We start from the raw sequence: 21,719 nt of genomic DNA on the forward strand, positions 1-21,719 counted from the left end.
TCGGGTTTGTGAGTATCCTCATTCAAAATTTTAAAGATTTAGTTTACTTTTTTTTTTTTTTTGAGACAGGGTCTCTACCTAATTCTGACTGTCCCAGAACTCACTATGTAGACCAAGTTGGCCTTGAACTCACAGAGATCTGCATGCCTCTGCCTCCCAAGTTCTGGGATTGAAGGCATGAATCACCACACTTGGTGCCAAGATTTATTTTACTTTTATTTATGTGTCTGTGTCTGTGTGTCAGTATGTGCACACGAGTGCAGTGCTTGCAGAGGCCAGAAGATGGCGCTGTATCCCCTGAAAGTGGAGTTACAAACCGCTGTGAGCTGCCTTGTAGGTGCTGGGAATTGCTCTGCAAGAACAGTAATTGCTCTTAACTACTAAGCCATCTCTCCAGACCATCATTTTAAACATTTATTTTGGGTCAGTAAGATGGTTCAATGCGTAAAGGCTCTTACTGTGAAGCCTGATCACCTCCCCAGGACCCACATGGTGGAAGGGGAAAATGATTCTTGCTAGTTGTTCTTTGACCTCCCCACACATGCTATGGCATGCACACGCACGCGAATGTGCACGCATACACACACACACACACACACACACACACACACACACACACACACACACACACACACACAGATAGATGATAGGTAGGTAGGTAGGTAAGTAGATAGATAGACAGATAGGTAGATAGATGTAATACAAATTTTAAAGATTTATTTTACTTACGTGTGTGTGTGTGTACATATATGAGTGGGTAGACATACTTTCGAGTACAGTGCCAGAGAAGGTATCAGGTCCCTCAGCACTGACATCGCAGCTGTTTTCCAGACGCCTGCTTGGTTATGTGAGTGCTGGGATTTGAACTCTGGGATTGAGCAGCAAGCACCCCTGACTGCTGAGCCATCTCTCCAGCCCCACTATTCTCATCTGACAGGTGAAAAAGCAGACAAGAAAGCCACCCGCCAGAGGCCCCACAGTGAGGGAGAAGCAGGTCCCAGTCAAGCACGCGGTGGGATTGCTGCCACTGCTGATGGTCCCCGAGCCCTTTGCGCCCACCCACCTGCAAGGGGCCCTACCGCAGTGAGCCCCACCTATCCCCTGCCAAGTCCTTCTGGACCTCCACTCCAAAGTCCTTTTGGACCCCCACCCCAACGCATACACGCTAGAGCCAACTTCTGGTGTTGTTTCTTCTGACTTTCTGTGTGATGCACTCCTCCTCTGCCACCAGTGTCTCCCACAGGAGACTGGCTTCCTGGGGAAAGGAGGGCAGGCGGCCGGCCAGAAGGAGAGGAAATACGGAGAAAACAAGAGAACAATCGAGGGAGGCAAGCTCGGCATGGTGGCACACACCTTCAGTTCCATCACAGAGGCTGCTTCCTATGATGAGCTGGAGGGCTGTCTAGTCTACATTGTGAGTTCCAGGCCAGCTGAGGCTTCGTAGTCACCCTGTCTCAAATAACAAAACCGAAAAGAGAGGGCGGGGCTAGGCAAACCCTGAGAAGTAATCTTGAATATTGGTGAAATTATTAAGGCCACTCCACGTAGTTAAAAGGAGATTTATTTAATGGCATAACTTACAAATGAAGGGATAGGTAGGTCGCGGGGTCTGGGGAAGGTGTATCGCAGTCCAGCGGTGTTCTCTGGAGCTCTGCTCGGTCCACCTCCACTATCCAGGGTCCCGCAACAGAGAGAGCGCCCGCCGATCCAGATCTCGGGTCCCCAGGCGCGTCTCTTGGCCCCGCCTTGTAGGCGTGACAGTTGCCGAAGTCTCAATGGGGGTTGGAACTTCCAGATCAAAGCTGGAATGGCTACCCACTACACTTGAATGGCATGGATTGGGTGGAGGACACTGGGGTGGAAATACGGGGCTTTGTTGTATTATCCTGTTCCTGGGGGCATGTGAACAATGTTGCTCACCCCGGGGAGGGAGCCCACAGTAGACCAATGTACAGATGCCACCAAAGCACAACTTGGCGGGCCAATGAGTGCTACTGGGATTATTTGCAGGAGCAGAAATGACTCAGTGACAGCTGTACTACCCCAGCATGGGTGACAGCTCATGAAAGCTGGACGTCCGGAGCACACTGCACAGCCTGCAGGAGCTCACCGGCTTGAAGAGCGTCCTTTGCAGGTGGCTCAGTTGGTCTGAGCCTCCTCCAGTGAGATCATCTCGTCTCTCTGTTCTTGCCTGCAGTTCAGCTTGGCTGAGAGTGACTCTCAGCAGTCCCTGTTGCGTAACCATGCCAGGGAAGGGAGGAGCCTAATGAATCTGGCCGGTTTCCGGGACTCCCTTGGTAAGTTAGGCACCTCGCACACACTTGGTTAGCAATGGTGTAGACCCTCCTATAATTCTGACCTTAGTATTGGATCAGACATAGCCTGAGGTCCCCTGTGACTTTCTTTCTTTGTGTAGGATTGCTCTGGTTATGGTCTGATCTCTGAAGACTCCATGGCCTCTTCAATCAAGAGGACAAGTGACTTATCAGAGGGTTCTCAATGTCCCCTGCATCCTAGCTGACCTTGGAGGTCAAAGGCCAAGACACTCTATTTCTTCTTGGACTCTCTTACCCTCACTGGTGTAGGTGCCCAAGCTCTGTTGAACACCGAGAAGGACAGCCTCACCAACCTTGCCATTTTAAGTCTGTGTCACAGTTAGGTAAAGCTTAGACAATTTGAAACAACCCAACAGTTTTACACAAATCTTGATTTTGCTGTGACTTGGTTTCCCCAATTGGTTAAAGTCTAATGCAGCAAAAATGTAGATAATTAGCTGGGCAGTGGTGGCACACGCCTTTAATCCCAGCACACAGGAGTTCAAGATCCGCCTGGTCTACAGAGCAAGATCCAGGACAGGCACCAAAGCTACACAGAGAAACCCTGTCTCAGAAAAACAAAACAAAACAAAAAACAAAAACAAAAACAGTAGATAATTATCTAGATTAGACATACACTTTTGTTCTTTAAAGCCAGTTTTTGCAAATATTATCACAAGTTGATCAGTATAATGTTGTGGAATATTTGTTTAACTATGCAAAGATGTGTTGCATTTATGTATGTTGTAGAATATTTTTTTAATTATGTAAAGATGTGTTGCTGTCTGCCTAAGGCAACTGATTGGTCTAATAAAAGCTTAATGGCCAATTGTAAGGGAGGAGGTGTAGTTAGGACTTCTGGGCAGGGAAAGTAAGGAGGAGGAGGAGGAATTTAAGCTCAGGGGAAGAAAGAAAAAGAGACACCAGGGAGATGCCAGGGGCCAGACAGACAAGAAGCAGGAAATAAGGACATATAGAATGAAAGAAAGGTTAAAAAAAAAAACCCAAGGCAAAACATAGATGAACAGAAACAGGTTAAATTATGGAACTAGAAAAAAAATCATCCTGAGTGAAGTAACCCAGACTCAGAAGGACAAACATGGTATGTACTCACTCATAAGTGGATACTAGATATAAAGCAAAGGACAATCAGACTGCAACCCACAGATCCAGGGAGGCTACCTAGCAGGAGGGACCCTAGGATGAATGTGGCTTATAATAAGTTTTGGTTTTACCCAATCACTGGGCAAACTTTAGTGAAACATTTCACTATTAGGATAAGAATTTGTACTGTATCAAGCTGATGAAAGAAAATGCTGGCCATACTTTCAGGAGGGGAGGTCAAAATCTTTTTAGATTATGGATTAGCCTATAGAAAAATGTCTGCTGTAAATCAAAAGTGAAGGGGAATATGAATAGAAATCTCACTTACACAACTTAAGTAAAACATAGCTCTCTGAACAGATGACGATAGGTTTCTTCTGTATCACAGAATCTAATCAATATTTATATGTATAATTCAGCTATCATTTGGCTTAAAAGGGCTTATTGGGAAATGTTATCATTTTTACTATTTTCTACAGAGAAAATATTTTACTGTTTAAAATACCCCTGGACTTTTGAATTATCACCTGTTTTTATGTTCAAGCTATCTGTGTATTATTTCTCCTGCAATTGTACATAAAATGTTTTTGCATTTAAAAAAAGGACAAATACTATAGAATTGTATTACATGACATATATAGAATATACAAATTCATAGAGACAGAAAGATTAGACGTTATCTCCAGATGGAGAAGAAAGGAATATAGAGCAATGATTTCCTAAGTACAGAATCTCTGTTTTGTGTGATGGAAAACCCACAAATGGACAGTAGTATCAGGACATAATATCATGAATGTAATAAATCAATACAATTAATGTAATTAATAAAGATCATAAACATAATTATTGAATGAATACTGTGAATGTAACCAATGAATACCACAAATGTAATTAATATCATGAGTGTAATTAATGAATAACATAAATGTAATTAAAAAAATAAAAAATAAAATAAATAAATAAAAGAAACAGGTTAAATTAAGTTAAAAGAGCTAGTGGGACAAGCTTAAGCTAAGGCTGAGCATTCATAATTAATAATAAGTCTACATGTCTTTATTTGGGAGCTGGTTGGTGGCCCAAAGAAAATTCTAACTACAGTATAACCTTGGGTTTTTTTTAAAGATGTATTTATTTTATTTATTATTTATTATTTTATTTTATTTGTTTAAGTGTTTTGCTTGCATGTATGTAGGTGCACCATAAGCATGGTTCATGTCTGTGGAGGTCAGACAAGGGCTCTGACCCCCTGGAAGCAGAGTTGTGGATGGTTGTGAGCCACCATGTGGGTCCTGGGAGTCAAACCTAGGTTCTCTTTAAGGGCATCCTGTGCCTTTAACAGCTGAGCCATCCTTGCAATCCAATCTTAGAAAGTTTAATAAATTTTAACCAACCAACCTATAGATCATCTTTGTACAGTTTATTCAGACTCTCCGGGACTTGGCTTTAGGCTTTCACTGTTTGGCTCCCTTGCTTATTTTTCATTCTTAGAATAAAATCCTTTTTTTTTTTTACCATAAAAAAAATCCACCCTTGTCCAAAATATTCCCATTTCTTTTTTACCCTTTTAACAAAAATATGACCTTATACTTAGATTATTCCCAACAATTCTCTCATACCCACTCACTGTCTCTTTCTTATTTCATTCCTTAATAACAGTCAAATCCAAATAACATACATGGCACCTTGTAACAAATTAAGATTACCTGTACAATTTTTTTTTTGGATTTTTAGGACAGGGTTTCTCTGCCCTGGCTGTCCTGGAACTCGCTCTGTAGACCAGGCTGGCCTCGAACTCACAGAGACCCACCTGACTCTACTCCCCAGTGCTGGGATTAAAGGTATATGCCACCACCACCCTGCTGCACACCTACTTTTAACCACCAGACTTTTTTCTTTGGAAGTCTTAAGCAAGCCTTTTCTTTGCTCCAATTTTTACTTTTCTTTCTCCCCCTGGTTAGGAAAAAAAATATTTACATTCTAGCAAGAGCTTTGACATATTATCAAAATGACCTTGATGCTGGGGAATACAACCTTGCAGAAAAGAAAGCACATCCAGAGACAAAAAAAAAATTTCTGCATGTTAACTCTGTAATTGAAATTTTAGATGAGAAAGACATTTATTACTGTATTTTAATTCTCACTGATGGGGGGTACTATTTCTCATTTTCTTTCTTTCTCTCCCCCCCCCCCTCCGAGATAGGATTTCTATGTGTAGTTTTGATGCCTGTCCTGGAGCTCACTCTGTAGATCAGGCTGGCCTCGAATTCACAGAGCTCTGCTTCCCAAGTGCTGAGATTAAAGGTGTGTGCCACGACCACCTGGCTCCAACCCCCATTTCTAACTGCTTCTTCTTCTTCTTCTTCTTCTTCTTCTTCTTCTTCTTCTTCTTCTTCTTCTTCTTTTTCTTCTTCTTTTGGTTTTTGGTTTTTTTGCTTTTTTTTCTCCCCCGAGACAGGGTTTCTCTGTGTAGCTTTGCTCCTTTCCTGCATCTCACTCTGTAGCCCAGGCTGGCCTCAATTCACAGAGATCCGCCTAGCTCTGCCTCCCGAGTGCTGGGATTAAAGGTGTGTGCCACCACCGCCCCAGCTATTTCTTGTTTTCTAAGACAGGACATTGGCTCTTGGAATGCCCCTGGGCCCTCCATTTTAACAGTGGATTTCTTCTTCCTCCCTGGAGTCTCTCTTCGGTCTTACTCCCTTTGAGGCTTCTCTGGTGATTTGGACCTTGACTTTCTGGAGCCTTGCCTACCCTCATTAGTCTGATTTATGGTTGTCAACAGTATCTAAGCTTTTTGCTGTGTCTTTCCTTGACCCTTCCTGCACAGACCTTTTGCGTGGCACGGAATAACTCTGTTCCCACCTCTTTAACCCTCCATCTTTTCTCATTTTTTTCCAGTCTGTCTGCTCAGTGGTTAGTTACAAAGTGTAATTTTAGCATCCCTTATCCCAAAGGCTCTTTCATGTTTAATCTCAAGTATTTTTTCATCTGACTCTTAAGCCTTTTTAGGAACACTGTGGGCTCATCTTTTTTCCTATTTACTAAGGCTTCTCTTACGTAATGACATTAAGGTTTCTCTTACCAAATGACCCTTGGTGGTGGCAGCCATTGTAACTGAAGCCCAATCTATTTCTATACTGTCCAGAGCTTTCCTTGAGACAGCTCAATACCTGTGAAGTTCCTACAACACACCATCTGTGACTTTGCATGTCTTATGTCCTCCACCTGGGATATTCTTTCCCAGGCAAATGGGTTGGCTCTCTTGTCCGTTTTAGATCTTGGCTTAAACGTCACATTATCAGGGAGGCTGTCTCTATCACTCCTTTAAAAAAGAGAAACCTCTTAATTCCACTCTACTTCCTGTTTATACATCTCATATGTGACAGACTGTGTTAGGTGTGACTGGTAGTGCCACTCGATACTGCTAAGTCATTGAATAGAAGAGGTTTTATTTTATTCATTATTATTGGGGTGTGTGTGTGTGTGTGTGTGTATGTGTGTGTGTGTGTGATTTCCTCCTTCCACCATGTGGGTTCCAGGGATCAAACTTAGGTTGTCAGTCTTGGAAGCAAGTGCCCTTATTGGCTGAGTCATCTCACCAGCCCTCTCAAAAACAAACAAACAAATAAACACTATTCTAGTGAATGTGTGAGATAAAAGGAGGACTATAAAAAGAGTCTCAAGATTTTTTTACTAAGCAGACAGGTTTGTGTTATGAACCAAAAAAACAACCAAATAAATGATAACTAACTTTTCAAGATTTTACTTTATTTTTTAATTATATGTATCTGGGGGGTGGCATGTGCAGGTGTGCAGGTGCCTTCAGAGACCAGACACATCAGACCCCCCAGAAACTGGAGCTGCAGTCTGTTTCAAGCCATCTGATGTGGGTGCTGGGAATTGAACCGGGGTTCTCTGCCTGAGTGGAGGCATCTCTTCAACTTCAATTAATTAATTTTTAGACTTGTTGACTTTGTGGGTGGGCGCTCATGAGTCTGAGGCTGGGTCCAATTCTCTATGTGACCTGTATCCTTCGCCTGAGGACTTGTTAACTGAGATTCTAGAAATAAATCAGGAAATGACCAGGAAGGTACCCGGAAATTTAGCCAGCCAGTGTCCCCATATCCGAAGCTTTTGTCTCTCCCTCAGTAACTGTACCATATACGTCAGGAAATCTAAACCCTTGAGGCCTTTCAAGCCACTGCCAGAGACTGGTCTCACACTGTAGCCCAGGCTAGCCTGAAACTATGTAGGCCAGGTATCGACTACCTCATGACAATCCTCCTGTCTCAGCCTCCTGAGTGCTGGGCTGTAGTGATACTCTCTTTTCCTTGCTTCCGCGTTTTTGCTCAAAATGTCCTGTGTTCGCAGTATCTTTCCAAAGGCACGTGTAACCACTGCTGAGTCCTCAACCATGAGACCCTCAAATGCTCAGTTTTGCCTGCTGTGAGCATTATATCAGCAGCAGCCTGAGGGTCCCTTGCTGTCCGTTTGCTTAAGATCTTTATGAGTAGGGCCCGAACCTGCTGGTTCCCAAAGCCCGCCGCTAATTCAAAACATAACATCTTGCCGGAGGCTGGCCGTGATGACACAAACGCACTCTTAACTTCAGCAGAGGAGGCAGAGGCAGGCAGACCACTGTGAGTTCGAGATCAGCCTGGTCTATATGGCGAGTTCCAGGTTAGCCAGGAACATACAAAGTGAAACTCAAAGAGCAGAGAACATAACAAAACAACCACAAACCCACCAACAATCATGAAGACGATGATCAGGGCAAAGGAAGCCAGGGTCTCGCTTTCCTCTTTTCTGTGGTACCGAAACTCCTTGCTAAGTCGGGAACCACAGGGGCCCCAGATGTCAGCCAGACCTCAGGGAAGGAAGGTGACGTCAGGGAGCCGGAGATGGAGAGGCCAGAGCCCTCCACCTGAAGCCTAAAATTCTACTGAAAATGTCCAGACCCTGGTAGATTCAAGGGGCCTCTCTTCCTGAGCTTCCTACGGTCTGGTCACACCACTCACCTAACTTGACTCGCCCTACAACATTTGGCTTCAGCGCCACCTCCCGTCAACGGTGACAGGAAAGTGAAAGTCCGGTTAGAATTTGGTTCCCGCTAGAGGCCGGGAAAGAACGAGCAGGCAGCCATCTTTGTTAGGGGCAGACGCCGCAGCTACGGAGAGCGAGTGAAGCCACGAAACTTCCGGCTGCAAGCTGGTGAGTCGAGGCGCCCGCGGGTGTGGAGTGCCGCGGGATGCGGGCGGTGGCGGGCGTTAGGTTCGTTTGGGACTCGCCGTGCCATGGCCCGGGCGCCCCGCTCCGGTGGCTTTCTGCCTCCCCTCTCTAACGTACCCCCGTCGTGGGCGCATCCCGTGGGTGCTGGGAATGAGCGGGGCGAGGCGAGTCGCGGAGGGCCGGGGCTGCTGGCTGCCGGGAGCGTCCCGCGCCCGGACTCCGACAGACAGCCGTGGGAGCCCGCCCCGGCAAGCGGCCCGATGCCCTTCACTCTGCAGCGCCTCCGGACCGCATTGCTCCGTCTGCACCGCGAGCGGGAGCAGCTTCTGCGGGCCCGGGACTACGCCCGCCACCTGCAGGCGGTCGTGAGGCTACTCCGCTCCAGCTCGTCGGCCAGTGCGCTCTCCCTGCAGCAGCTGCATCGCGACCTGCAGCTGTGCCCTTCGCGTGGGTCGGCTCTGCGCCTCGGCCTCCGGGACCCCACGGAGACGCTTCTCCTGGCTCGCCCCGTCGGGCTAGCAGCCCAGCGTCTGGATGCTGCCATCCAGATGCAGCTTCGCGCCCTAGGCCGGGCACCCGCTAGCCTGGGCCTGACGTCCCAGCTAGCCGAACTGTTGCTGGCCCTTCCCTTCTACCACAAGCTACAGGGACAAGCCGTGAGCTGCGTCCCTGGGGCCGCGCGCCCATTCCCCGCGGCCCGTGTGCTCCACCTCCTGGCTGCAGAGCGGGGTTGTCAGGTGGCACATAGGCTGGCTGAGGCCCTTGGCGGATCTGGCTTGCGAGACCAACTCCGTCGGCAGTGCGACGCAGAGCGAGAGCTGCTGCCAGGGCTGCTGGGTCTAATAGGGGGTGTGGCTAGCACCGACAGCAGTGGACTGAGGCTTGGAGGGCCTGGAGCCCTGTGGAGCCAGTACTGGACCTTGCTGTGGGCAGCCTGTGCTCAGAGTCTGGACCTAAGCGTGGGACCCTGGGGGGACCCCAGAGCAGTGGCACAACAGTTGCGTCAGGCATTGTGTCAAGGTGAGTGAGGAACCCAAGCTGGCATTTGGGGGTTGTGGTGAGGGTATCTCTCTCCTTTTATCCTAGTCGGCTCACTCACCTTTGGCCTGTCAGCAAGCGCAGGTCCTTTAGAATGAACTTTCCTGAGTTTATAGGTTAAGGTTTCCGAGGCCACCTTTCCCACCCGTCTTTGTTTTGTTCAGAGGTAGGTTTTTACTAGGTAGTCCATACTGGCCTCGAACTCCTGCCTCAGCTTCCCACGGGCTGAGAGCCACGGTGCCTGACTTTCCACCCCTGATTGAGTGGTAGAGGACATATCAGGAGTAGGCAGGGGCTGTAAACAGGGAGGCTTTGTTTTCAGGCTCCCATTGTTTCCCCCATTAGCACCCCTGCCTCAAGAGTGTGAGAAGGAGCTGCGGTCTGTGTGTGACATCCTGCTTCATCAGTCTCTCCTCTGGAGCTGGGACCACGGTGAGGAGAAAGGGACATTGGGGGTGGCCTGAGGGTCAGCTTGCTCCCCCTTCAGACTATATTCTGCCCTTCCAGGGTTCTGCCGGGCCTTGGGGTCATCCCTGACGGGTCAGAGCGGCCCTGCTCCACTACCTCCTACTGCTGAGCTGCTGCAGCGCCTTTTCCCTCCACTCTTGGACGCCCTTCGAGAGCCGAGGTCAGAACGTAGCCTGTGTCTGCCTCCAGGTGAGAAGGGCGTGGAACGGGGTACGAGGTAGAGCAGTTGACATCTCTTTCCTTCCCTCTGTTCTGCAGCTGGCTTTCTCCTGAAGGGAGCCTGTGGACCTCTTCCCCTCCAGGTCCTGCACCTGTCGCTCTGGGGCTCTGTACCCTGCAGACCACCGTGCTCTGGTTCTTGGGCAGAGCGCAGCAGTACCTGGCAGCATGGGCCCCCAGTTCCTTCCTGCTCCTGACGCAAAAGGACTTGCCTGTGAGTGGCCCGGGAGCAGGGAGGGGAGCAGCCTGGCCTGAACTGAGCCCTCACTCTCTGTCTCCACCTAAAGCCTCTACTGCAAGCAGTGGAAGAGCTGTCCAGCCTGGCCGCAGAGGCAACCCGAACCCCGGAGGTGGAGCAGCAGCTGGGCCTGGAGATCCAGAAGCTGGCTGCAAAGATGCAGGTGAGAGCACAGGTGCAGGGGAGAGCACAGGTGCAGGAGAGAGAGCACAGGTGCAGGGGAGAGAGAGCACAGGTGCAGGAGAGAGAGAGCACAGGTGCAGGGGAAAGAGCACAGGTGCAGGGGAAAGAGCACAGGTGCAGGAGAGAGAGCACAGGTGCAGGGGAGAGAGAGCACAGGTGCAGGGGAGAGAGAGCGCAGGGGAGAGAGAGCACAGGTGCAGGGGAGAGAGAGCACAGGTGCAGGAGAGAGAGAGCACAGGTGCAGGAGAGAGAGCACGGGTGCAGGGGAGAGAGAGCACAGGTGCAGGAGAGAGAGAGCACAGGTGCAGGAGAGAGAGAGCACAGGTGCAGGAGAGAGAGAGCACAGGTGCAGGAGAGAGAGCACAGGTGCAGGAGAGAGAGCACAGGTGCAGGGGAGAGAGCACAGGTGCAGGAGAGAGAGCACAGGTGCAGGAGAGAGAGCACAGGTGCAGGGGAGAGCACAGGTGCAGGAGAGAGAGCACAGGTGCAGGAGAGAGAGCACAGGTGCAGGGGAGAGAGCACAAGTGCAGAGGAGAGAGCACAGGTGCAGGAGAGAGAGCACAGGTGCAGGGGAGAGAGAGCACAGGTGCAGGAGAGAGAGAGCACAGGTGCAGGCGAGAGAGAGAGCACAGGTGCAGGGGAGAGCACAGGTGCAGGGGAGAGAGCACAGGTGCAGGGGAGAGAGCACAGGTGCAGGAGAGAGAGCACAGGTGCAGGAGAGAGAGAGCACAGGTGCAGGAGAGAGAGAGCACAGGTGCAGGGGAGAGAGCACAGGTGCAGGGGAGAGAGCACAGGTGCAGGAGAGAGCACAGGTGCAGGGGAGAGAGCACAGGTGCAGGGGAGAGAGCACAGGTGCAGGGGAGAGAGCACAAGTGCAGAGGAGAGAGCACAGGTGCAGGGGAGAGCACAGGTGCAGGAGAGAGAGCACAGGTGCAGGGGAGAGCATAGGTGCAGGAGAGAGAGCACAGGTGCAGGGGAGAGCACAGGTGCAGGGGAGAGCACAGGTGCAGGGGAGAGCACAGGTGCAGGGGAGAGCACAGGTGCAGGGGAGAGCACAGGTGCAGGAGAGAGAGCACAGGTGCAGGGGAGAGCATAGGTGCAGGAGAGAGAGCACAGGTGCAGGGGAGAGCACAGGTGCAGGGGAGAGCACAGGTGCAGGGGTGAGCACAGGTGCAGGGGAGAGCACAGGTGCAGGGGTGAGCACAGGTGCAGGGGAGAGCACAGGTGCAGGGGTGAGCACAGGTGCAGGGGAGAGCACAGGTGCAGGAGAGAGAGCACAGGTGCAGGGGAGAGCACAGGTGCAGGGGAGAGCACAGGTGCAGGGGAGAGCACAGGTGCAGGGGAGAGCAGAGCCCCTACAGTGGCAGTGTAAGTGTGTGCTAACTAGGGAACGGGGTGGGATGAACAGAGTAGACCCTCTGTACCTGCAATCTCCTTGGAGTCTCCACTAACTGCATTTTTGTTCTTGGTTGGTGTCTTGTTCTGCCTAAGTCTTTACTATGGAAAATTTTCAAATATGGTCATAATAGTAATCAACTAGTGGCCAATTACGATTCACACTCCCTTGCTACCTGCTAATAGTGGTAGCCACGGACATCATTGCTTAGACTTATTTCATTAGCAACTGCAAAAAGTGGTTTTCCATAATTGCATCTTCCACTTTTCTTACTAGTGTTCAATTCAATGGTTCTCCTCTCTTTAAGTTTAATGTATGTGTGTGTGTGTGTGTGTGTGTGTGTGTGTGTGTGTGTAATTATGTGCTTGTTTATTTTGTTTTGTTGAGACATGGTCTCATTATGTCATTCAGGCTGGCCTGGAACTCGATATGAAGACAAGGCTAGCCTTAAACTCAGATTTGCCTGCCTCTGCTTCAAGAATTCAAGAATGCTGAGATTAAAGGTGTGTGCCATCACATCTAGCTTAATGTATAGTTTTATGGAAGTAGTACATGTCTATAGCTTAAAAAGCAAAATGTAGCTGGGCAATGGAGGCAAAAGCCTTTAATCCCAGCACTCGGGAGGCAGAGGCAGGCAGATCTCTGAGTTTGAGGCCAGCCTGGTCTACAGAGCGAGTTCCATCCAGGACAGCCAAGGCTGTCTCGGGGTAAAAAGGTGAAATGTAAACTGTAGCTAAGCAGTACAGCATTTGCTGGTCATGCATCAAGCCTTTCTTTGATCCCAATTATGAGCGGGAAAGGGGGAAAGGAAGCAGCAAGATGGCTCATCAGTTAAAGGTACTTGCTGTCAAGTCTGACGACCTAAATTTGATCTCCAGGACTCAGGTGAGGTAGAGAGAACCAGTTTCTGCAAGTTGTCCTCCCCATATGTAAGCATATGTGTGTCCCTGCCTCCCTTCTGTATGTGTGTGGGCCTGCGTGTGTCAGGAAAGGAGTGTGGGAATTGGCAGAGTAAGCAAGTTAGTACTAAATTGTTGGGGGCAAGGCCAGGCGTGCTAGCGTACACCTTTAACCCAGTACTGCGGAGGCTGAAGCAGGACTGTGGGTTTGAGGCCAGCCTGGGCTAGACAGTAAGACCCTGTCAAGATGGGAGGGAGGAGGAAATGCTATGCTGGAGAAGAAGGGAAGGGGTTCGGCTTAAACAAGCCAGATGTGCCGGGAACCCAGTGGCTTCCTCTCCCGCTTTAGGTTCCTGGGATCCACACATCCGGATCTTTTTTCTTCTCTTTTGTTCTCCCCTCCCCTTTCCCCTTCTTGTGTTTTGTGAGAGAGTAAGATCAAGCTGACCCTTAGAACTTGTGATTCTCCTGCTTCGTCTTCCCCAACCCTGGAGTTACCGGCGTATGCCACTGTGTTCAGTCACATTTTTACAGCACTTCTGCCAAATGATGCCCATTTCTTAGATTCCTCTCCTCCGAGACAGGCAGCAAGACAAAGACCCTTTTTATTGCTGTCTCCTCCCCTTCATGGAACACAGCCTGCCGATACTTCCCTCTTTATTTTATGGGTCATTCGCTTTGCAGACGGCAAGGAATACTTAATGTAAGGCCGCCATTCCAAAGGCTCCTGGATGCCAGAACAGTGACACAGCCATGGGTCCTGGTCTGCATCCACTGCCTTCCTTTTTGGATGTAGCCAGGTCATTTTAGTTTCACCCTTTGCCTCAGCCCCTGCCTGATCAGAGCACACAGACCCATCTGTCTACTATATGCTTCTGGCAGGTTATAAACCCATTTGGGTTTTGTTTTTATTTCTTGAGATGGGGTCCAGGCTGGCCTTGAACTTATGTAGCTGAGGTTGGTCATGAATTCCTGATATTCCTGGAGTACAGGCATGTAGGTGGACTTTTCTGTCCCACCATCTAGTTCCCAAATAACCACACAGAGACTTATTTATTTTAAATGCTTGGCTGATAGCGTAGACTTGTTTTTAACTAGCTCTTATAACATCAACCCATTTCTATTCATCTATGTGCTTCCCCAAGGCTCGTTTACCTTGTTTATGTACTTTTCATGTTGCTTCTTCCTAGTCTGGCTGGCAATTTCTGAAATTGCTCCTTCTTCTTCCCAGCATTCTCTTAGTCTGATTCTCCCACCTAACCTTATCCTGCCTAGCTACAGGCCAGTCAGCTTCTTAATTAAACAGTGACCAATGTTCACACAGTGTAAAGGAGCATTCCGCACAAGCACATGCCCAACATGCCTGACTTGTCATGTGCCTTTGACTCCTAAGAACTGGTAATCCTACATATTGTGCAGAGTTTGGGTCCAGACCTCATGGAAAATTCAGTTAAAGTTGTGACATTTCTCCTTAGAAAGTGCCCAGGCTCCCACAGTGATGCATGGACTCGGGGTTGTACAGACCCCACGCTGAGGCCTCAGATGGGAGAAGCGCCATCTCATCGACCTAACAGGTAAACCCTTCTGACTCTCCTCCTCCCCATGCAGCACCTGCCCGAAGAGTCGCTGAGTCTCTTTTTCCAAGAATGCCATAAACAAGCCACACAGGGCTTCAAGCTCCACATGCCAAGGGGTCGATACTGGAGGCTTCGGCTGTGTCCTGGTAAGTTTTCTTTCTTTCTTTGTAGTGCTGGGGATGAAACCCAGGACGTCTTCACGAACGCTAGTCTTTCTGACTAAGCAACACGACCCCCTACACACACACACACACACACACAGCCCACTGTCTTGGTCACCTCCCATGTCCATCTTCTCCTTCCGGGGTTCCCAGTGTGTGAATGGTTCAAGCCCCCAACAGTGGCTCCACACCACTGTCGCCACTCTTGCCCTTACCTTCTGTGCCCCTCCGCTGGTGCCCATTGGATTTTTTTTTTTTTTTCCAGAGCTGAGGACCGCACCTAGGGCCTTGAACTTGCTAGACAAGAGCTCTACCACTGAGCTAAATCCCCAGCCCCCACATTGGATGTCTAGAGTCTCACAGTCTGCCCTTTCTCTTCTCTCACTCCAGAACATGCCCGGGCTCCTAGCGAGTATGCTGGGACGGTGGTCTGCGCTGTGTTGGAGCCTGTGTTACAAGGACTGCAGGGACTGCCACCCGAAGCCCAAGCCCCTCCCCTCGGCCAGGCACTGACAGCCGTCCTGGGTGCCTGGCTTGACCACATCCTCACCCATGGGATCCGGTTCAGGTGGGAAGGAAAGACGGTAGTGGCAGAGGGCGAATGTCAACAGGGAAAATGGAGAGAACATCTGGGCAGAGCAGTCTGGGGAGGCAGAAGGGTCCCGCGGCCACATTGTACCTGGACATCTAGCCTGCAGGGGGCGCTGCAGCTCAAACAAGACTTCGGAGTGATCAGGGAAGTTCTGGAACAGGAGCAGTGGGGCCTGTCGCGGGAGCTTCGCCAGACTCTGCTCTCACTCAGCATCTTCCAGCGGCTAGATGGAGCCCTGCTCTGTCTCCTGCAGCAGCCCCTGCCCAAGAATCCAGTCCACAGAAGGACTCGCTGTTGCTGTGAGTCATTACGCTGCCCCAACCCCAGGTTTTCCTAAATCCCTCCATCACTGCTTTTAAGAGACCCACAGCCCCATCTCACCATTGACTTAGCATTAACATCACCCACCAATCTGCTGTCCACTCCTGCCTTCCCAGGTTTTTGTAATGACGTCCAGACCACTGAACTCCCCACCAGCAACCTCAACAGCCTGGAAAGTTTGGCACCCCCTCTACGGCCTGTAGTCTCCCCAGCCCAGAACATGCACCTGCTAAGCACCCAGGGAGGAGGAGGACCTAGTCCTGAGGCTTACCTGGCTGGAAACCAGCAAGCCTGGCTTGCCCTGAGGCTGCACCAGCACCCTCGTTGGCACCTGCCCTTTCTTTCCTGCCTGGGGACCAGTCCTGAGCCCTAAGTTGCCTAGGATGGGGAGTTCCAAATCACGGACTGTTAAGCCCCAGTCAAGGAACCTTATGTTAGAGAGGCTTAAAACTGGGAGCTTGGGAGAACACATACATAAAGTACACAGTCTGGAACTGGATCCAAGATCACCCTAGTACCTGCAATCCAGAGTAATGGGCAAACTGCAGCATGAAATCTAGACGTCAGCAACAATGAAGACATGAGCTAGAAATAGCTAGGTCTACAGGTTTGGCTCTCAGGAGACCAAAGCAAGCTACATGCTTTCTCTTGAATCCCAGGAACAAGGCTAAAGTTAATTCATGAGGAAACACAGATGGAGCAAGCATTCCTACACGTGGAGGGCCTGTCTTAACCCTTCCACGTTTCTATTTTCAGTCATGAGGCTGTAGGACTGTAACAACATTTAAGCTTTGGCTGTACAGTTACCAGGCTTCCTGGTAGGTGGACAATCCCTGCTGTGGTAATCCCCTCGTTGGAAGGAGCCAGGATTTAGGATGGTGTTGACCTAGATGTAGCAGCAGGATACTGAAGGGGGAAAGCTGCAGGAGACGACGTATTTTCGTGGAAACGGGGGGTTTTTTGCACATTCACTGTCTACGCCGTGTGTGGCACAGGGTACTGCTAAGGGTTGAAGAATTTGCGACCCGCCCACTCTGGATCCCTCGGCGGCCCAGGAAGGCAACCGCTAAAAGTCCCGCAGAGGCCGCCGGAAGCGGTCCGTTTCCATAAAGCGATCCCCAGCCCTACTCCTTCCGGGCCAGAGGGAACCATGGCGGCGGCTTTAGCTCGGCTCGGACTGCGGCCGGTCAAGCTGGTTCGAGTTCAGTTCTGCCCGTTTGAGAAGAACGTGGAGGCCACAAGGTACGGGTTCCGGGGAGGTGGGAGGCGCCCGCGCTCCCGACGCCTGCGCGCGCGCGCACGCTCGACCCCCTGCCCGAGTTCCAGGGCGCCTCGGAGCGGCTCTCCCTGCCCCGCGCTGCACGCCCCTTCGTCCCCGCTCCAGGCTCCCGGGTCCCCCGGCGCGCTCACGCTGCCCTCCCACCGCAGGACCTTTCTCCAGGCGGTGAGCAGCGAAAAAGTCCGTGCCACGAACCTCAACTGTTCGGTGATCGCCGACGTGAGGCACGACGGCTCCGAGCCCTGCGTGGACGTGTTGTTCGGTAGGTCTGGCTGGGACGCGGGCGGGCGACGGCGGCGGAGCGCAGCCCTAGCCCTGCGGACTCGGGGGCTCCCTGACTCATCGGTTTGCATCTTCCCCAGGAGATGGGTATCGGCTGATTATGCGGGGCGCCCACCTCACCGCTCAGGAAATGTTCACTGCCTTGGCCTCCCACATCCGGGTCAGGAACGCCGCGGCAGCGGCGGCAGCATCCGCATCCAGCGCAGACAAGCCCGGCGCAGTTACTGGTACCCGGCGCTGACGTTGCTTAAGAGTCCAACAACCGAATGTTAGCTTGGAACTAAAGACAGTTGTCTAAGAAGAGCTGGGCTTACTCACTCACAACGCTGCGTGGAGGTCACGAAACAGACTGATGATTCAAGGAAACCTGACCCTTACCAGTGCTTTGGGGGCAAGATAAGTAAGATTAGGTGGTGGAGGGTCAGGACAAATTTGAATTTTTCTTTCTCCTCTTCCCTCACAGCTTAACCATATTTGAGTTTGGCTTCATCTGTTACCCAAGTACCTTTTAATTAAATATTTATTGCCAAATGAATGTTATTTTTCTCAGGTTGTTTGCTTGGTTGGTTTTTGTGTCAGAATCTTGTCATGAGCTAACCTGAAGAAACTTGGTCCGGAGACCAAGGTGGACTAGAAATTTGAAATCTCCTGCCTTCAGGCTCCTGAGTGCTGGGATTATAGATGTGCATAACCACACCAGGCTTCGGTCCTCATCTTTCTTAGTAGTTTTGTCTGTTTTTAGTAGTTTTTTACTCTCATAAGGAATCTGCCTTAGTTATGGTTTCTATTGCTTCGAAGATACACCATGACTCTTACAAAAGGAAAAACATTTCATTGGGCCTGGCTTACAGTTCCAGAGGTCCATTATCGTCATGATAGGAATCATGGTGGCATGCAGGCAGACATGGTGCTGTAGAAGGAGCTGAGAGTTGTGCGGCTTGATCTGCAGGCAGCAGGAAGGGGCTGTGACACACTTCCTCCAACAACGCTATACCTACTAATAGTGTCATTCCCCATGGGCCAAGCATTCAAACACATGGGGGCCATTCCTATTCAAACCCCCACAGAACCACTCACTCGATCATGATTTAAACTACTCTGGATTTAAACCCTACATCTCTGTTTAGTTTTAATCCCCATTTCTATGGTTACCTACTATCAACTTCCTTCATATGCCAACAACATTCCTAAAGTAGAATCAGTCCCACCTGGTGGCACAGACCATCCCAGCTACTCAGGAGACCAGCCTGGTCTACTTAGCAAGACCTTTCTATTCTCATTCATTCTCTGTACCCCTTACATCATTTCCCTTATCATCTTTTGCTGCTATTTAAATCTTACCCTTCAGGCACCTAATGGCTTATTTCTCATAGCACCTGAAATAGTTCTTAGTCTAATGGACATTGATGTGGCTATGAAATCATTTTAGAGGATTAAGTGGTATAAAAAGTTATCCATTCATGCCACATGAGTATTCTTTTAGGAAACTTTAGTTTTAAACAAATAACCATGTATATTTTATAACATAAAGGCACTCGTGTGTGTGTGTGTGTGTGTGTGTGTGTGTGTGTGTGTGTGTGTGTGTGTGTGTGTAAGTGTAAGTACTGGGTTACAGTACACATTTTCTTTTTTTTGTTTGTTTTGTTTTTTGAGACAGAGATTCTCTGTGTAACAGCCTTGGCTCTCCTGGAACTCACTCTGTAGACCAGGCTGGCCTCGAACTCACAGAGACCCACTGACTTCTGCTTCCCTAGTGCTGGGATTAAAGGTGCGCACCCCCACTGCCCAGCTATTCCCATTGTTTCTTTTTGTGAGTGTATGAATATGTATATGTAGGTGCACTTGTCTGTGTTTGAAAATGTGGAAGCCAAAGGTAGGGTATTTTCCTCTGCCATGCTCCAGCTGTTCTGTGGGGTTTGGTTTTGTTTTATTTCTAAGCAAGATCTCTCACTGAACCTGTAGTTTACCATTTTCAGCTGGACTAGTCAGCAAGCCCTGAGGATCCAGTCTCCAGTCCCCCAGTGCTGAGGTTACTACCCCAGCTGGCTTTTATGTGGGTACACAGGATCCCAAGTCAGTTTCTCATGCTTTCCCAGAAAGTGCTCATATCACTGGGCCACCTTCCCAGCGCCCCCTTGTTCCTTACTATGAATTACAAAGGAAGAAAAAAATAGCCCACAGCCACTGCCAGAAGAATTTAAGAATGCCTAGCTAAGGCAATCAGAGATCTCTGAGATACTGGCTGCTATGTAGTTTACCAAATATATTAACTGTGGAGCTCCCCTCCCCACAGCAATACTGTAACTCTTCCCTGCCTAAAAGGATATCAAAGGATTCTCTCTGCACCATCCTTTAACAAAGACTGCTGTAGTGGTAAGTTTCTCAGGTCCCACCTGGCCCCGCAGTCCCTCAGCCGATTGTAAAATAATCATTCAGAGGCTTAATGTTAATTATCAACTGTATGGCCTATGGCAGACCTCTTGCTAGCTAGCTCTTATAGTTTATCTCAACCCATAACTATTAATCTGTGTATTGCCACGTATTCCGTGGTTTTACCTGCATCTCATTACATGTTGCTCCTAGCATAGCAGTCTGGCGTCTCCCTCACTCTGCCTTTCTCTTTTCTGTCCCTCTCCTTGGATTTCCTGCCTGCTTCTAAGGCGCCTTGCCATAGGCCAAAGCAGCTTATTTATTAACCAATGGAAACAACATATATTCATAGCGTACAAAAAGATATCCCCCAACAGACTGCTGCTGTGAGAACCAGCCTTTAGCAGCTCAGGAATTGGAAGGGCCACAGAGTTGGTGGACTAGTCACTCAATTGACTTTTCTGTCTGAGGGAGTAAAACTTAATTCTTTTGGGGCCCAAGAAAAAGTGAAAACACACACACACATCTTCAGGGTCTCTTTATCATCTCTATCTTTATTTTTCTTTTTCAGCTTATATATCCCAGCAAAATCTTTCAAGCAATATAAAAATTACAATGTGGTTGCATTCTGTTTTTCAGGTGAACGATTATGATGAATACAGGTAAAAAAACAACATGTTCCCATTTTCCTTACATGATTAAACATTTCATGTATTATAGATAAAAAATAAATTATTCCCAAGAACCCACATATATTCATGTCCAAGCAACTTGTTATAGGTTAACAGAATGTGAGCAAACAAGGTGTTTTTCTCAGCCAGTTCTTTTCCTGGCAGGCTGCATTTTTTCGGTTACAAAGAAAAGCTCAATCACTTTATTATTTATCTCAAAAGGTAATCTTGCTGGGCAGTGGTGGTGCACGCCTTTAATCCCAGCACTGGGAGGCAGAGCCAGGCAGATCTCTGTGAGTTCGAGGCCAGCCTGGTCTACAGAGCAAGATCCAGGACAGCCACCAAAACTACACAGGGAAACACTGTCTCGGGAAGGAAAAAAAAAAAAAAAAAAGGTAATCTTATAAAAAAAATCTTGAGGGCTGGAGAGATGGCTTAGAGGTTAAGAACACTGGCTGCTCTTCCAGAGGTCCTGAGTTCAATTCCCAGCAACCACATGGTGATTCACAACCATCTATAATGAGATCTGGTGTCTTCTTCTGGCATGCAGACATATATGTAGACATAACACTGTTTACATAAATAAATCTTTTAAAAAAGTAATAAATCTTTAAAGAATTACAAATCTAAACATTTATATATGAAAAACAACCAGTCATTTCTACTTTAAGTCCTCGGGGTGCATAACCGCTCATCAACAGTTTTTTTATTAAATCATATCAGGAAGCCGAGGGCAGAAATGGGTACAAGGAATTGATCGTCACCTTCGATCACCAACCCATCCTAGCAAGAAAGGCGTGTCAGCCAGCAATGGCCGTTGTTCTTGTTCCTGACCTCAACTATCTTTCTTGAGTCCCCCACTCCAACTATTAAAAGTGTGTCTTCCTAAACTTGAAACTGTTCCCCAAGATTCTCTACCTCCATGCCATTAACAAAAACATCTCAACCTAACGTTAAGACATTATTTAAAGTTTTGTCTTAGCTATGATGCACACTGAAACCCGTGAACACATCTCTCAACATCAAGATTAAAAGAACTTGAGCTAGCCGAGCTTCTGGGACTCAGTTGTTTTCCTTAGTAATTACCCTAAGCCATAGTCTACATGGCTCCTCAAGAGAAAGTCGTAAGTCCTGGCTGTGTGACACTTTCTTGTTTCTATTTTCTATCCTCTGTAGCCCCTGCCCTACCAGGGGCACGGTCAACACTATAGCCTACCTTTACTTAAATTTTCCTACTAAATAGCTTCTATCATAATCTTTCTTCTTACATATTTGTTAGAAACCCTTAATCATCAAAATTCTATTTAAACTAACTATTATTGTATAAAATCATTATTCCAATTAAACAGGACAGCTTAAGAGGAAATCATCTTCATAATA

At 48.7% G+C, this 21,719-nt stretch overlaps 2 protein-coding genes across 5 annotated transcripts; both read left to right on the forward strand.

Annotated features, from left to right (window-relative positions):
- Positions 1-5,899: 5,899 nt before the first annotated feature.
- Positions 5,900-16,236, forward strand: Ccdc142 (coiled-coil domain containing 142). Of its 4 annotated transcripts, none has more exons than XM_052720635.1 (9): positions 5,900-9,665; positions 10,029-10,115; positions 10,191-10,311; positions 10,410-10,584; positions 10,658-10,771; positions 14,695-14,809; positions 15,215-15,392; positions 15,516-15,715; positions 15,854-16,236. In XM_052720635.1, exons 1-9 carry the CDS (start codon positions 8,711-8,713, stop codon positions 16,108-16,110), a joined length of 2,202 nt encoding a protein of 733 aa, XP_052576595.1. In that variant the 5' UTR covers positions 5,900-8,710; the 3' UTR covers positions 16,111-16,236. The 4 variants fall into 4 exon arrangements, with proteins under 4 accessions (XP_052576595.1, XP_052576593.1, XP_052576596.1 ...); XM_052720636.1 differs by having other exon boundaries at positions 5,904-9,665; positions 10,191-10,340; positions 10,454-10,584; XM_052720633.1 differs by having other exon boundaries at positions 15,215-15,715.
- Mrpl53 (mitochondrial ribosomal protein L53) lies at positions 16,186-17,833 on the forward strand. The gene is made up of 3 exons (XM_052720637.1): positions 16,186-16,979; positions 17,166-17,278; positions 17,379-17,833. Exons 1-3 carry the CDS (start codon positions 16,888-16,890, stop codon positions 17,537-17,539), a joined length of 366 nt encoding a protein of 121 aa, XP_052576597.1. The 5' UTR covers positions 16,186-16,887; the 3' UTR covers positions 17,540-17,833.
- Positions 17,834-21,719: the final 3,886 nt, after the last annotated feature.

This window comes from Peromyscus californicus, unplaced genomic scaffold (assembly GCF_007827085.1).
Source record: "Peromyscus californicus insignis strain IS unplaced genomic scaffold, ASM782708v3 Scaffold_6__1_contigs__length_162567912, whole genome shotgun sequence".
NCBI classification, from domain to species: domain Eukaryota; kingdom Metazoa; phylum Chordata; class Mammalia; order Rodentia; family Cricetidae; genus Peromyscus; species Peromyscus californicus.